The sequence below is a fragment of the Eurytemora carolleeae genome, unplaced genomic scaffold (assembly GCF_000591075.1).
Source record: "Eurytemora carolleeae unplaced genomic scaffold, Eaff_2.0 scaffold495, whole genome shotgun sequence".
Lineage (NCBI taxonomy): Eukaryota > Metazoa > Arthropoda > Copepoda > Calanoida > Temoridae > Eurytemora > Eurytemora carolleeae.
Window position 1 is genome coordinate 810 of NW_019397131.1, and position 14,643 is coordinate 15,452.

Genomic DNA, 14,643 nt, shown 5'->3' on the forward strand with positions numbered 1-14,643 from the left:
AAACTTTTTTTATTTAAAAAAAAATCTATTATCTATTTTGTAAATTTAATTCCTTTAGTACAGTAATCAGCGTTTATATTATTACAATAAAGACGATTTTTCGGTCTAAGTTTTGATTTCAAACAAGCTTTTTTTCAATTTACAAGTTTACAAGTAAAATAAAAAGAAGCTTTTTGGGAGCTTGTTAAATATCAAAATAAAATCAAAGTCGTCTTCATTGTATTGATATAACGACGATTGTATAAAAAGGTTATTGATTGATTGATTGTGTGTAGAGAGGCCAGCTATTTTGAGCCAGATGAGGAACAATGCGACAAGTAAGATTTAAGTATAATTTCAAAATTAAAAATTGAAAAAATTAGTTTAGATGATCTTCGTATTCATTTAAATCAAAGCTTCTAAAATAATTAAAAAGTATTAAAAAAAGGGTTTTTTTTAAAATATGATCTTGATGCATTTGTTTTGAAGTGTTTAGAAGCCAAAAATATGTTCAAATGATTATTGAACCGAACCATTTGTTTAATGAAGAAAAAAAATTATGACCTTATGAAAATACTGGGTTCGGAAGGGGAAGGGGGTGAAAAAAAGTTAGAATCAAAATGCGAGGTCCAGGGGTTCCTGAGTTATGATCAGACAAACAGAGATTACATCTTCATATATAATATGATTCTATTACATTTTTTCCTTAGATAAAACTATTACCATTTTTATGTTTAATTATTTAATTAGTGAAAATAAGTAAAATTATGTTTTATAGGTTTTCGATCATCTTTTTCTTTCTCAAAACTAAATGGCACAATATTTGCGGCCCGATCTTTCTCGTAATAAAGTTAGTTTTTTAACTGTACTTTGATTTAGCTTAGATTCAACCAACTTTCTTAGAATACATCACAAACAGTGCAAAATTTTGCAGATTTTTCTGTTTCTTTAATAGATTTCAAAAAAAACTTTTACAGACAAAATCTTTTTGAACCAAAGTGTACCAAAAAAAATTTCTAATTGTAAACAAAACAAGGAAATGTTTATTATTTTATGTTTTAAAAAATAATTTTAAATTTAATTTTGTTTAGATATTTCGAGTGCAATATTAAAGGAGAAATTAAAGAACATTTGTGTCCTGATGGGTAATTATTTATTATCTTAAAGGGAGTGACCGACAATGTCTGATAGTTGATCTGAGAATAAAGTATTATTGAAAAAATTTTATTTGAGACCTATCAGACGTTTTTACGTTGCATATTTGTTCAGCGCAAATTCAATATTTAAAATCCTCATTGATTGTCCACTTTGGAGAGATGATTTTGAGATACTAAATAATTTCTCAATAATACTACAATCTCAGTTCAACCACCATACATTGCCGGCCACTCCCTTTAGGTCATTTGAAGTTACACAGCTACAGTCTTTTTAAGAGAATGTTAATTATTTTTATTTTCAAAGGAATGCATCATTAATAGAACTATACATTGCTTTCCATCAAGAATCATTCATATTTTTCAACAAAAAATTTTAAATTGTACGCTCTCTACACCTGTGTTTATAGAGGATAAATATGTAAAGGTGCTGTTGTGAATAGGTCGTGCAATTCTTTAAATGGATGTCTTACGTCGACATAGTTCCTTTCTAAGAATGATTCAAATCTAAATATTTATATTTTTGGTAAATTTATACAAGGGGATAAAGGACTATGGGGGTTTATTACAGTCAGGAATCAGTAAAATTATAAATAATAACACAGATAATAAACAACTCAAATTTCAAATTCTCTAGAACCAGTTCCCCCATCAGAATTTGAGGCAAATCGGTCAAGGGTTATACAAACAAAAAGAAAAACAGATTTGATACTACTTCATACATACAGATGATGAAAAGACTACCTCATCAACTTTTTTATTTAATTTAGGTTTACTTTTGATATAACTCTGGAGAAGTGTGATTACCCGGCCAAAGTAAACTGCAGTACACGTCCTCTACTCCGTTAGTATTATTATTATTATTATTATTACTAATATTATTATTAGTATTATTCTAGCAGGGGAAGCTGTACATTATTTTACCTTCTAATTTTAAACTATCTCATAGGTTTTCACTCTCTGTTGAAGTTGAAAGAGGAAGGGGGAAAATCTGTTTTACTCTTTGTCGAAATTGAACAAGGAAAGATGGAAAGAATCTATCCAAGAATTAAGAATTTAGGTATAAAAAAATAAAATTTAACAGACTAGTTAAAAATATATTCTTATATATTAAGAGGAGTTGTTAGATCTTGAAAGTTTACTTCAAGATGATGAGTTCTTTACACAGGTATAAATATGAAAGAAAAAAAAATTCATTCTTAACAATATCTTATCTTAGTGCTTAAATTCGTTGGCTGAACATCTTGGAGGTGCTGCATGGACTATTCAATGGTCCGCTTATTTACTACTTCCTGAGGTGAATATTTAATATTTAAGTACTGTTTGATTCTTACTATTTTATTAATAATTGTGCAGATAATGGAGGAGAATTTTCTTATGGGTGTAAGATGGACTCTCGGCGGGTATATCGGAGGCACAGTCACTGGGAACGAAATTGTGTTAATTACCTTCCTCGAACTGAANGGAAATTTTTTTCCGCGAAATTTTGCTTCGTTTTCGCATTTTCGCTTCATTCATTTTCGCGAAATGTCGCGAATAAGCTTGTGAAATACGAACGAAAAGTTTTGCCTTTTTTCGCTAAATATTTTGTTCGCTGGAAAACCTGTTTGTGCCACCCCAGATCAATCTTCTAGGGATGGGTGGGGGCCTCAATACATGTTTCACCCCATATTAATCTTCTTGGTAAAGGATTTGTCTCAAAGTCCAAATCTTTTGAATTAAACGGATCTCAGGTTGGAGGAAGTTATCATACTTTGATAAAACGAATTAAACAATTAACATTTATTCGTAGAAAATGAATTCAATAGGTTTAGCTCATAATCAGATACTTTTTATGATTAAAAACATTGAAAAAAAAGAATTTAAAATTTTTCTGTTTCCCCGTGGTTTATTCACGTTCCAGTGTCCAGTGTTGGTTTGGTCGTCACCATAAAATAGATTGGAACCCGGGGTTATAGACCTTTAAACATAGATAGATAGATAGATAGATATATAGATAGATAGATAGATAGATAGATAGATAGATAGATAGATAGATAGATAGATAGATAGATAGATAGATAGATAGATAGATAGATAGATAGATAGATAGATAGATAGATAGATAGATAGATAGATAGATAGATAGATAGATAGATAGATAGATAGATAGATAGATAGATAGATAGATAGATAGATAGATAGATAGATAGATAGATAGATAGATAGATAGATAGATAGATAGATAGATAGATAGATAGATAGATAGATAGATAGATAGATAGATAGATAGATAGATAGATAGATAGATAGATAGATAGATAGATAGATAGATAGATAGATAGATAGATAGATAGATAGATAGATAGATAGATAGATAGATAGATAGATAGATAGATAGATAGATAGATAGATAGATAGATAGATAGATAGATAGATAGATAGATAGATAGATAGATAGATAGATAGATAGATAGATAGATAGATAGATAGATAGATAGATAGATAGATAGATAGATAGATAGATAGATAGATAGATAGATAGATAGATAGATAGATAGATAGATAGATAGATAGATAGATAGATAGATAGATAGATAGATAGATAGATAGATAGATAGATAGATAGATANGGGAGCTTGACGGAGACTTTGGCGACAAACTCGGTTGGAGTTTCTTTCTTGTCGGTCATGATGCTCGGATGTATCACTTAATGTTCAAAGTTCAAGAAAATCACGAAACTGGATAGCGTTTAACTGTATGTTCAAAGTCGGGGGTCACCAATATAGAGGACGTGAGTCAGACTCTAATAAAAACGCATAAATAACTTCCAGTATATATATTTCCTATAACTTATTACTAGAGGGTTCAGAACTAGAGTCAATATCGATATCACACGTGTAGATGATTTATCAGTACTATGCCCGTATCCGTTCTATCTCATTCTGTTGAATCTTGTGGAACTTGTTTAACGCGGCCAGGCATCGTCTTCCACAAGAAAAACTTAAATGGGGAAATTAAGACCAAGAAGGAAGTGCCAAAAAAGATATTTAAAACAATATTTATTTATTAATTTTTATACTTTTTTTTACCTTTTTAACTCGTTCAAAGTTTTATACAACTTTGCTTATAAAAAAATAATTTTAATTTAAATAAGTAATTCTACATTGAAATAAAAATAGTTTTTAAGTACATAGGATTGAGAAGGTCTTTAAATTTATTGAAACAAGTTTATTTTCAACGACTTAGGGTCAAACGACTGTAGGGTCAAACGACGTAAGGTCAAACGACAAACTATCAAAAACACAACAAAGGGTAAAATGACAAAGGGTCGAGTTGAACAAATAGTTCAAATTAACCAAAAATAGTCTTAATGAAATTTTGCCAGTTTGTCGCACTTTTTAACCCTATGTCGTTTTACCCTTTGTCGCTTTTTTTACCTTTTTTCCTTTGACCCTAGGTTGTTTTTATTCTTTGTCGTTTGACCCTAGGTCTTTTAACCATATGTCGGTGAATCACAAATTTTATGTGAAAGCTTGATTATTTGGATTGTTCATAAGATAATATAAGATAAAGATTATTGCTAAAATACATGTATCTGTGTACAGAACAAGTTTAAGATTACAAATTGATGATTATATTAACAGTACAAGTATAAAGCAATTAGGTGGAAAATAGCTCTTGGCTGTTTTTTTGATTATTTTTTCCACCTAATTTTAATAATGATAACAAAATTTTACAATGAAATAGATTTAAAGAGAACTATTAAAGTGCAACTCCAACCACCCCCCCCCCCATCCCGAACTTTTTCCATAACAGTTTTCAAAGTTGAAACAAAAAAGATGCTGCTTAGAAGATAGAAAATTATGCAAAACTTGTTGATGGCAGCATAAGAGCTTGTATCTAGAAACTTCCACTTTCAAACTTTAATATAAAAACACCTAGTTTATTGTTATTTACATTAAATGCAACATTCAATCTTGTGAGAAAAGTGTGTTTTTGAAGGATCATTAAAATATTTTTTTTACTTTTTATCAACAATAGTTCTCCTTTATACCGTTTCAAAGAAAAAAAGTGATGAAAAAAGTATAATGAAGTTTGATTATGTCGCTACCATATTGTTTAATGCCGCAACTAATTATACATGTTTAGGTGGTCCGCGCCTTGCCACGTGTCCAAGGAAACAGGTTTTTAATAAGGAGACGGGGCATTGCGGAGATCCAGGAGAGGTCCCAGGATGGTAAGTGAATTTAAATCTAAATAATTTAATCAAATAAAATTATGCAAAATCATAAATAAACTTTTCAAATTTTGTATACAGTGATAACCAGAAAACTTCGGAATAGAAAGACGACTTTTAGAATAAAGTTATAACTTTAAAAAGTCCAGTGGACATCAGACAGGGCTATTGTGTAATTTAAATTGACCCATTTTACTAAATTAGTGATTTATTAAGTGTCTAGTAAAAATATTTGCTTTTTTAAACAAACTCAAATACACTGAAGTATTACTATCATGTCGTCTTCCTGTTCCATTATTTTCTGGTTATCACTGTATCTTTTGATTGATCCTTCCAACTATGAATTCATAAAGAAGTTTAAACTATTAAAAGTTTACACCACCATGTTTCAAATGCACACAATTGGTGTTTAAGTCGAGTAATCAGATCCGTTAATTAGGATTTCTTTACTCTATTTTATTCAGTGAAAACTACTGGGTGGAGAAGCTGAAAGATACTGAGAAGGATTATTATTACGAGGAATACTACAACTAAACAAGTCAAAAATAATAAACGAGTCTACTCGGTTAAATATCAGACTTATTACGAATATAATTTAGTTTGACAAAACAGATTTTCACATATTAATTTGCTTTTTGAATAATCAAGCACAAAAATCATATTTTTATGTTTTAAACTATCCAATAGAAAAAAATACAAATTTGTTGAATGTAAAAAAAAAAACAATGAAGAATTAATTTTTTACCCTGAACCATTGTATAATCTTTTTGTATTCAACTTATTTGTCTGTCGTGTATTGTTTCTGCCTAATTAGTCTGTAACAATGCCCCCCTCGGTCCATCCCAAACACTTTCCTAGTCACACTTTTTCTTTGTTGTATATTTCTAACATTTGTCGGAGCTTGAAATATTTGATACTGAACACGATTTATCAAATCTTTCAGTTTTTTACTCTGTGATATTAAATCCATCAAGGCAGAAAGAAAAAGATGCATAAAGTACCTGGTTCCATCTTTTTTATGGCTTACATCCGGCCTCTTTCAAGCAGAAGATAAATTGAGGAATTCGAAATAAAAATGCTAAAATATAATTGTCATTTGACAATTTGACCCAGATAATTTTACCATCATTATAACAATTGTTACAGAAAAAATGATAAATTTCATCAAAAATCATTTTGTATTTTGTGCTCATTACAAAATCTAGTATGCTCAAGAAAAGATTGTTTAGGTACTTTAGTGCATTTAGTTTTTCTGCAGTACCATGGTACATATCCAATATATGCTTGTATGTACATTTGAATATGTAAGTTTTATGTACTCTGAAATAAATTTTCATTGTTATACAATCGACATCATGTGGGGTTATAAGATTTAAAAAAAAAACCTTCTCGACCCTAAATAGATTTTATTGAATATATGAAAATATATGTGATTTTTTAGATCGGTTTTTCCCATGTATATTTTTCCAATTAATTAATTTGGCCATTTCTGATAATAATCGTTCTGCAGCCATATATATTAGAAATGTTTACTAATATTTTTTTTTGTCAATCTTAAAAGTTTTAAATCTTCCGTTTCCAATCAATTGAAGTATTGTAAATAAAAAAGGCAAAGGTTAAATATTTTCCGTCAACCCCCTCGCCCCCCACTCCTTTTAACCCTGGAAAGACATTTTATAACTTCTTGACTTTAAGAAAAAGTAATGAAGGGATTTTAAGATAGAGTAAAACTGTGAACTGAAAAGAAGGAAATTCAGCCTGCTTCTAAACAGTCTCATTGATTCTTAAGACAAGGTTGACTTTGAAGTGTCACAACACCTTGGGTTTAGATTTTACCACTCTAACTTACTTATACTTTTCTGTAGCCCTTTACATGTACATTTTAGCACTGCTAATCATTTGTTGTTAGCTTTGGGTTTCAACAAGTAATTGGCAAAATTCTCATAGATTATTGTTTGAGAGCAAATATATTAAAATGAATGCGACATAGCAATGGAAATTACTTGTTGTTAGCTATGGTTTTTAAGAAGTAATTGGCAAAATTCTCATAGATTTTTGCGTGAGAGCGTGAGACCTTTAAATTCCAGTTAATTAATTAATTAATTAAAATGAATGCGACATAAACGGTCCAACTTTGTGACCTCGTACCTCCTCTTGATGCACAGGAACTAGAGCAAACTTATTCAGTTTCATTAGAATTATTTATTAGGCTATCCTAAATTAGGAAAAAAACAGAAAAATGAAGGGGGGGGGGGCAAATTTGAACTGTAAATTTAAAACATTTGGCTCCTTCAAACAGAACTAGCAGAAAAAAATAGCAACCTAATTTTTTATGTTCTAACTCTTAAAGGGAGTGTTCGCAAAAATGAAAAGGGGTATAGGCTTAATGCGATAAAAAAGTGCTTTTGATCGCTTCTAATCTTACTTCTATCTGTTGCGTCTATAATGAGAAAATTGTTAAAAACGACTAATACCGAAGAACGTAGTATCCATACAAATTCAGAAAGATGCAATATACGACTTAGACCTTAAAAAAATCAATTTAATTTCAAACAAATCATTCAGATATTACACCCTATGGTCATCGATTATCTTTCGCCACATTAGTATATAGTTGATTTTTCATAATATGTCTTAATTTTTATGATCTGAGAGTTACTTATAAAAACAGTTATTCCTGTTTCGAGGATTTTTGGTAATGAAGACGACATTTTCATATTTTCCAGGAATGTTCGAAAACAAGTTGGAAGCTAAATGTTATTAAAAAAAAAAATTTAAAAAAATTAACTATATACAAATTTGGCGAAAGATAATCGATGACCATAGGGTGTAATATCTGAATGATTTGTTTGAAATTAAATAAATTTGAAAGATCTTGAAAGACGAATTTAGAGGTTACAAGAGGAAATGCATGATTTATTTGATCAAATAATATAGAGAATGTCATTATACATATTTTTATTTTACAAGAGGTTTGTCCGATTTACAAAGGTACCCATAATCTAATCAATTATTTCAAAAATATATTGACAAGTGTTTGAGTCGGATAATACCTTTATTTTTTCCTGCAGTAGAAATGCGCAAATCAAGTTTAAAGATGACAATTGGAGAAAAGCTTTCCAAATTAAAAACATTTCAACCCTTTAAGGGGATAAACTATTTTGTCAATTTCAACATTAAAATCAATTAATCACATAGATTAGATACCATTTAAACCATCATCTTAGAAACAAAAAGAAAGACATACAACCGTACACTATCATGAATAGAGTTGAATTCTGTTAATTTCAAGCCTCAAGCCACATTAAAATTGTTTCTTAATTTTCAGGAAGAAAACTAAGAATATCTTCTTATTCTATTGCCGAGACAAAGGTTAAAGGAATTGTTTCTATGAAGTTTTAGAAATCGTTTTTTTAAGTATCACAATATGTTTCTTTCTTTTATTGTCTGCAATTACAGCAGTAAAACTAGATTGCTCTCAAGAGTTTAATGTGTTTCTTGATCCCTAGAATTTCAGGAGAACTCAATGAATCGACAGTTCCTAATATTTAACCCGACAGCTGAGCTAGTTTATCTTCTTCATCAGTCATCAATCAGTAGACTGGAGGTTAATCGTTATATTCACTCTCTCATTCATTCATTCATTCATTCATTCATTCATTCATTCATTCATTCTTATTCATCGATTTATTTACTCATTTTTTCGTTCATCCTTAGTCATCGACTAATTTATTTACTTGCTCATCGTTCATCCTTATTCTTTGATTTATTCACCCATCCTTTCATTCAATAATTATTTCTTCTTACTAGTTCATTAATTCAACATTACCATCGATTAATTCACCCATCCTTTCACTAATATATCTTACTCATTCATTCATTCATTCATTCATTCATTCATTCATTTATTCTTTCATCTTTAATCAGAAATGTATTCGCTTATCCTTTCATTGATTAATTAATTCATCGTACTCATTTCTTCGTTCATCCACATTGATTAAATCATTATTCATTTCTTCATTAACCTAATTATCTTTTCAAAAAATTAGTTTTATTTCATTAAGCATTAATTTTTCCGTTCGCCTAATCCTACTTTCATCCAATCATTTTCATAATTATCCTTAGTACCGTGATCTCATTAATACATTTCTAATCAATTAATTTAATCATTCTAACAAAAATTTCATTCTTTCATTTACTCTTGTGTCGAATTCTCAAATAATAATATGCATTAATAGTTGCACTTCAAAAAATGTATTGCAGCTGAATTTCTTCTGGGATGAATTCGTAGCTTAAATCGTACATTCTGGCCACTCCAGTTCATTTCAATTACCGGGCCGACAACAGAAAGCTGTACAATACGCATACAGGTAAACGGGATAGTACACCAAATAAAAAAGACCCAGGAGGCGGAAACGTCATGTGTGTGTGTCTGTACCAAAAGAGTGTGTGTCAGTTTACTGTACCAAAGGTTTGTACTGTAGGTTTATACAGTACGTAAGAATCTCGGGATTTGTACAGTCTAGGAGAGTACATTTGTTTATTGTTTACTTAAACATATGTTTAATATACATGTAATATATTATTTACATATTTAAGTCAACACTATAAAGCCAAATTTTTATGCAAAGAATATAATTTTATTAAATATTTACAATAAACTACTCGTTATTCAAGTTTAATTATAATCGACGACATTGTTCTACAATTTCATTGACTGCAGTCATGTTGTGTGTCTGTACCAGAAGAGTGTTTGTAAGTTTACTGTACTGGTCTGCAAAGCAGTGCGACTGGCTTTCTCTTGCCGGACCAGCGCCATTTCCATTCCCTTTATTCCTGTTCCCTGATCAGACCCTTCTAGCAAAATTTTAGGGTTACATTTATTTAATTTTAAGCGACCCTACGGTTTAAAATAGAATATATCTGTATCTGTTCACAGTTAATTATAACGTTGGAGATATTCATTCCTCAAACAATGTAAACTATTTTTTATTGTCTACTTACCACAGCTGTTCTTGGTCTTTAAAGATTCATTTACATAAATTCTCGATACAGGGTATCCCAATATACATGGGAATAGAGTGACATTTTCGATATCACTCTTTTAAATGATCTTTGATTTATGTTATTTATTATATTAATGTCTACTAGCAAAGCTGTATTCATTGAAAGTTTCGTCTAAAAGAGTTTTACTTTAAGCTTTGTACCGCTGTTGTGCTACACGTTTGCACATATAAGATACTAGCTTGGGAACCTAGCGTTGCCCAGGGTAGTCATCGTTAGTCCCGCTCTTTACCCGGGCTTTGTCGTAAAATACGCAAAAAAGTCGATTTACTAAAATTAGAATCTCAAAACCAAACTAAGAACCTTTCCGTGGCTCTCCAGAGTTATCCAATCAAAATGTGAGGCAAATTGGTCCAGGGGCTCCTGAGTTATGATAGGACAAAAAAACACAAGACCAGCAGAGATTACAACATTGTATATATAGATAATAGAGCATACACAAACTCTATTAGACGAAACTTAATAATTTCAAAAATTATGTTAAAAATTTGTCACTCACTTTCATTGTGTGACGCCCTCTAATTTGAGTATACAAGATAAGTACATAAAAGAATTGCGAAATTTCGTTTTTAACCTATTTATTTAAATAATCCTTCTACTAATTTTAGATTTAAAAATTCTGTTATAAATTTGTCACCTTATTTCTATATTTATTGGGACACCCTCTAATATGAGTATACAACAGTGTAAACAGTACATAAGAAAGATTTCAGAAATTTAAAATTTAAAATTTTATTTGCTGAAATTATTTATTTTACCTTTCGGATAAAAGGCAGGTTTTAATAATCCCTAAAATTTATATACTAAACCTTTGTTGTGCGAGCGGGGGAAGGCAGGCGGCCATAAGCTACAACATTTTCCCCGTCCACGCCACGTATTAGGCAGCCTTGAGCCACAACCGTACGGTCTTCTGATTTGAGTCTTCCGGCAGTTATCAGTTTTTAAATAATAACCTTAGTGCGTTTAAATTGTGTTTTCAAAAAATTCAGCGGCGTCATGCAAAAGCTATATATATATAGATCTTTATATTCAAGTTTTAAAATAAAATTATGACGATTTCTTTTAATGTCAACTGCTGAACTTATTTTCTCCAAAAATAAAGTCGATCTTTCCTCTATAATGGATTATTTTTGAAAACATTATGAACAATATAAATGATGCACCATAACATACTCTTAAAGTTCAAAGAGCACCCATTACAGAAAATTTCCACTTTTTCATGAACAAATTGCAAAATAGATTTTTTTTGAGAAAATCTGTAGTGCTCAGGTAATGCCATGGTTAATACTATGATTTTTATCATCTTTTCTAATTCTTTAGTTAGACTACCCAAACAATTTGTCTCGGTGCTTACAATGCGTGAAATCATGTAAAATTTTCTTTGTATAATTTGAAGTAGTTTATAAACTGAACACAATTCAATAATCTTTAATAAACTTCTAAAATTTCTTCAAGGTATGATCTTTCGCGTAATGCGGCAGGATTTTTAAAATTGCAATTTCAATGCCCTAAATTTATTATATTAAAAACGTGATAACTGCCGGAAGACTGAAATGCTGTAGCATGGAAGACAGTACGGTTGTGGCTCATGGCTGCCAGATGACAAAAAAATGCTAACATGTCCCATGAAAGGGGAAAATGTATTGGGTGATGGCCGCCTGCCTTCCCCCGCTCGTTATGCGAGCATTTCTTTATGATACAGATATAGATCCGGATCCATGAAGCACTGATTAGATCTATTTTAAAGGATTTTCGACATCATTTCAGTTTGAAGTGGATTCAGTCTGTTACCCTGATTCCTGTATTTAATCAACAATAAAGAATATTTTGTCACTTTTCAGTTTTCCGTCTTAAAATTATCTAAATTTGCTTGCATTTCTCACCAGTATAATCTCCCGTTCAACCAAATAACTGACGTTAATATCCCTGACGTTTGTTTATCAACTTGAATTTCAAAAGGAGGCTAATTAACACTAATTCCTTCTTATTTTATCCTCCACAGTTATTTCGTTGAACAGGAGATTAAACGATAAATTACTACTTAACCTGAGTGTTTTCATCAGAGTTATCAAATTGAGGGGAAACCCATTTAGCCTTGGGCCTCCTCGACATTTTTGGGTTTTACCTTCCCGGTTAAGTAGTGATTAATAGTTTTAAAGTGAATCTTTGAATCTTTACGTCAAAACTCTCTTAAACTTTTCGAGCTATTCTATTATATTCTAATATATATATTAAACATGTGCTATCGTACTATTAAGTATTGATGTACTGTTTATACAGGGTTACACACGAAGTATGAGACTCGTGAAATACGACAAGCTGAACACATAATTTGGACGGTTGTTCTAAACAATCATAGATTAATTAAAATAACAAATTCTGCAGAGTCTGTTCTATGCCGACTACGCGTAACTCCTTTGGGCTGCTGCCTCAGGGTAGTTGTGAACGAAATACTTATAATCTTGAAACGACGACATCTAGTGCCCAATCTGTTATTTTCATTAATCTATGTATAAAATGATCTGGGGCCGAATTTAATAAATTGCCTAACTACAGTTAAAATTTGAATCACCGATTCAAATCCTTCTTTAATCTGTGAATCGTTAGTTCAAATTTGAACCGGTAGTTCAGCAACGTACCTCAAAGTCGGTCCCTAGCAAAGATAGAAACAAGTTTACTACTGCTGGGCCCCACAAGTGAAACAAAATTCCGTGACGTGCAGTCGTTCCCGAAGTCTCATTCTTTGTGGTTTACCCTGTACGATGAAAGATTGGTCGAAGTATTCAGCAAAACTTCTTTGCCAGAATAGGAGACGCGAAAAACGTTGGGAGTCCATAAGTGAGACCCGTAAAACTGTGGAATTGAAAAAAATCCGCGAAAAAATTTAAATTCACGAATTTTAGTTTTTGAGGGACTGCGCATACTTGATGGAGGGGAGGAAGGCCAGCCACAACAATTTCTCGTCCGAGCCACATTCTCATCTTCTCGTCCGAGCCACCTCGGAATCCTCGTCCTTCGATTATTTTGTGTTAAAAGGTTTCCAATTCTTGAAGATTAAACTATTTTTAAAAAATCTGGCCACGTTAAGGCATAAAATATGGATGGACTAAAGTATTGCAATGATTATATCATGTTGGAATCTTCAAACCCATGAGAATGATGTCAAACTTTATTTAGGTAAAACTTAAATCTCTTCTGCCACCGTAATGGCTAACCTTCGTGATATAAAATAAATAGTAAAATATTCGGCATACCTCTGCTTATAATTTTCCCCATGGAACCACCCGGAAAAAATCTATGGTTTTCACTATAGTTAACAAAAAAGATTGAAGTTCTATAAACTTGGAATTATTTGCGGCATTCTACACCAGGAATACCTGAAAATGCGCGTTAAAAAGGTGAACATTTTTAAAGACATTAAACTTGAAATCTTTAATTCATTCGAAATTTTTTTTTCGATTTACAAAAATTAGATATTTCATTTATGCCCTAACGTGGCCCGATTCTTTAATAACAGTTTTATTTTATAAAAAAAATAGTTTATTTAAAATTTTTTTTTTTGAAAGGACGAGGATTTCGAGGTGGCTCGGACGAGAAATTGTTGTGGTTGGCCTTCCTCCCCTCCTTGATGTTAAATTCTTGAAAAATGTGTGTTCTAAGGGTAAAAAGACCCGCTTATCTGATAAAAAATTAAGGAGCCATATAAATGTGCTCCAAGCTGACGATTGAAGATTTCCACTAAGTATTTTTGTCGGATTTTTTTTGTCATATTACTTTCAATTATTTAAGCACTTTTAAGAAATTTTATGACTTTTGTTTTCCAACCAAAAAAAGATCAATCAGTAATCATTTTTGCAAAAGTTTAAAATGTGCAAAAATCAAATTAAAAAATTTGTTCAAATAAGCCAAGGTGGCTATCAAAAGAACCGTCTTGAAAAACTTGGCCATATTTAAAATTAAGGGAGCTGTACCCCTAGGTGAGATTTTAAACCTTTATCTCAAAGTTTACGGTTTCAAGTAATCAAAAAAAAGTTTTTAATCACAGATTTGATATTTAAACAGTTTTCTATATTCAGAACGTTGATCGCATTAAAATTTAACTACTATCCAGCCTCTAAAGACCTGTATACAGTATTTTTAAATACCACGTTATGACTTTACATCTTCTAATTAACATTTTTGCTCTTATCTCTGAGACAATTTTGTCCATCAAAAGGTAAAAAAAAC

General features: G+C 30.9%; 1 protein-coding gene and 2 long non-coding RNA genes across 3 annotated transcripts; all 3 read left to right on the forward strand.

The window, feature by feature from the left end:
- The first annotated feature begins 272 nt into the window (after positions 1 to 272).
- LOC111712189 (uncharacterized) lies at positions 273 to 1,977 on the forward strand. Its single transcript, XR_002767403.1, has 3 exons — positions 273 to 317; positions 1,071 to 1,124; positions 1,904 to 1,977. It is a non-coding gene; the product is annotated as an uncharacterized LOC111712189 (long non-coding RNA).
- A 41-nt stretch (positions 1,978 to 2,018) lies between these two features.
- Positions 2,019 to 2,891, forward strand: LOC111712201 (uncharacterized). Its single transcript, XM_023486749.1, has 5 exons — positions 2,019 to 2,193; positions 2,249 to 2,301; positions 2,353 to 2,430; positions 2,490 to 2,611; positions 2,867 to 2,891. Exons 1-5 carry the CDS (start codon positions 2,160 to 2,162, stop codon positions 2,889 to 2,891), a joined length of 312 nt encoding a protein of 103 aa, XP_023342517.1. The 5' UTR covers positions 2,019 to 2,159.
- A 2,276-nt stretch (positions 2,892 to 5,167) lies between these two features.
- LOC111712190 (uncharacterized) lies at positions 5,168 to 6,694 on the forward strand. Its single transcript, XR_002767404.1, has 2 exons — positions 5,168 to 5,352; positions 5,817 to 6,694. It is a non-coding gene; the product is annotated as an uncharacterized LOC111712190 (long non-coding RNA).
- Positions 6,695 to 14,643: the final 7,949 nt, after the last annotated feature.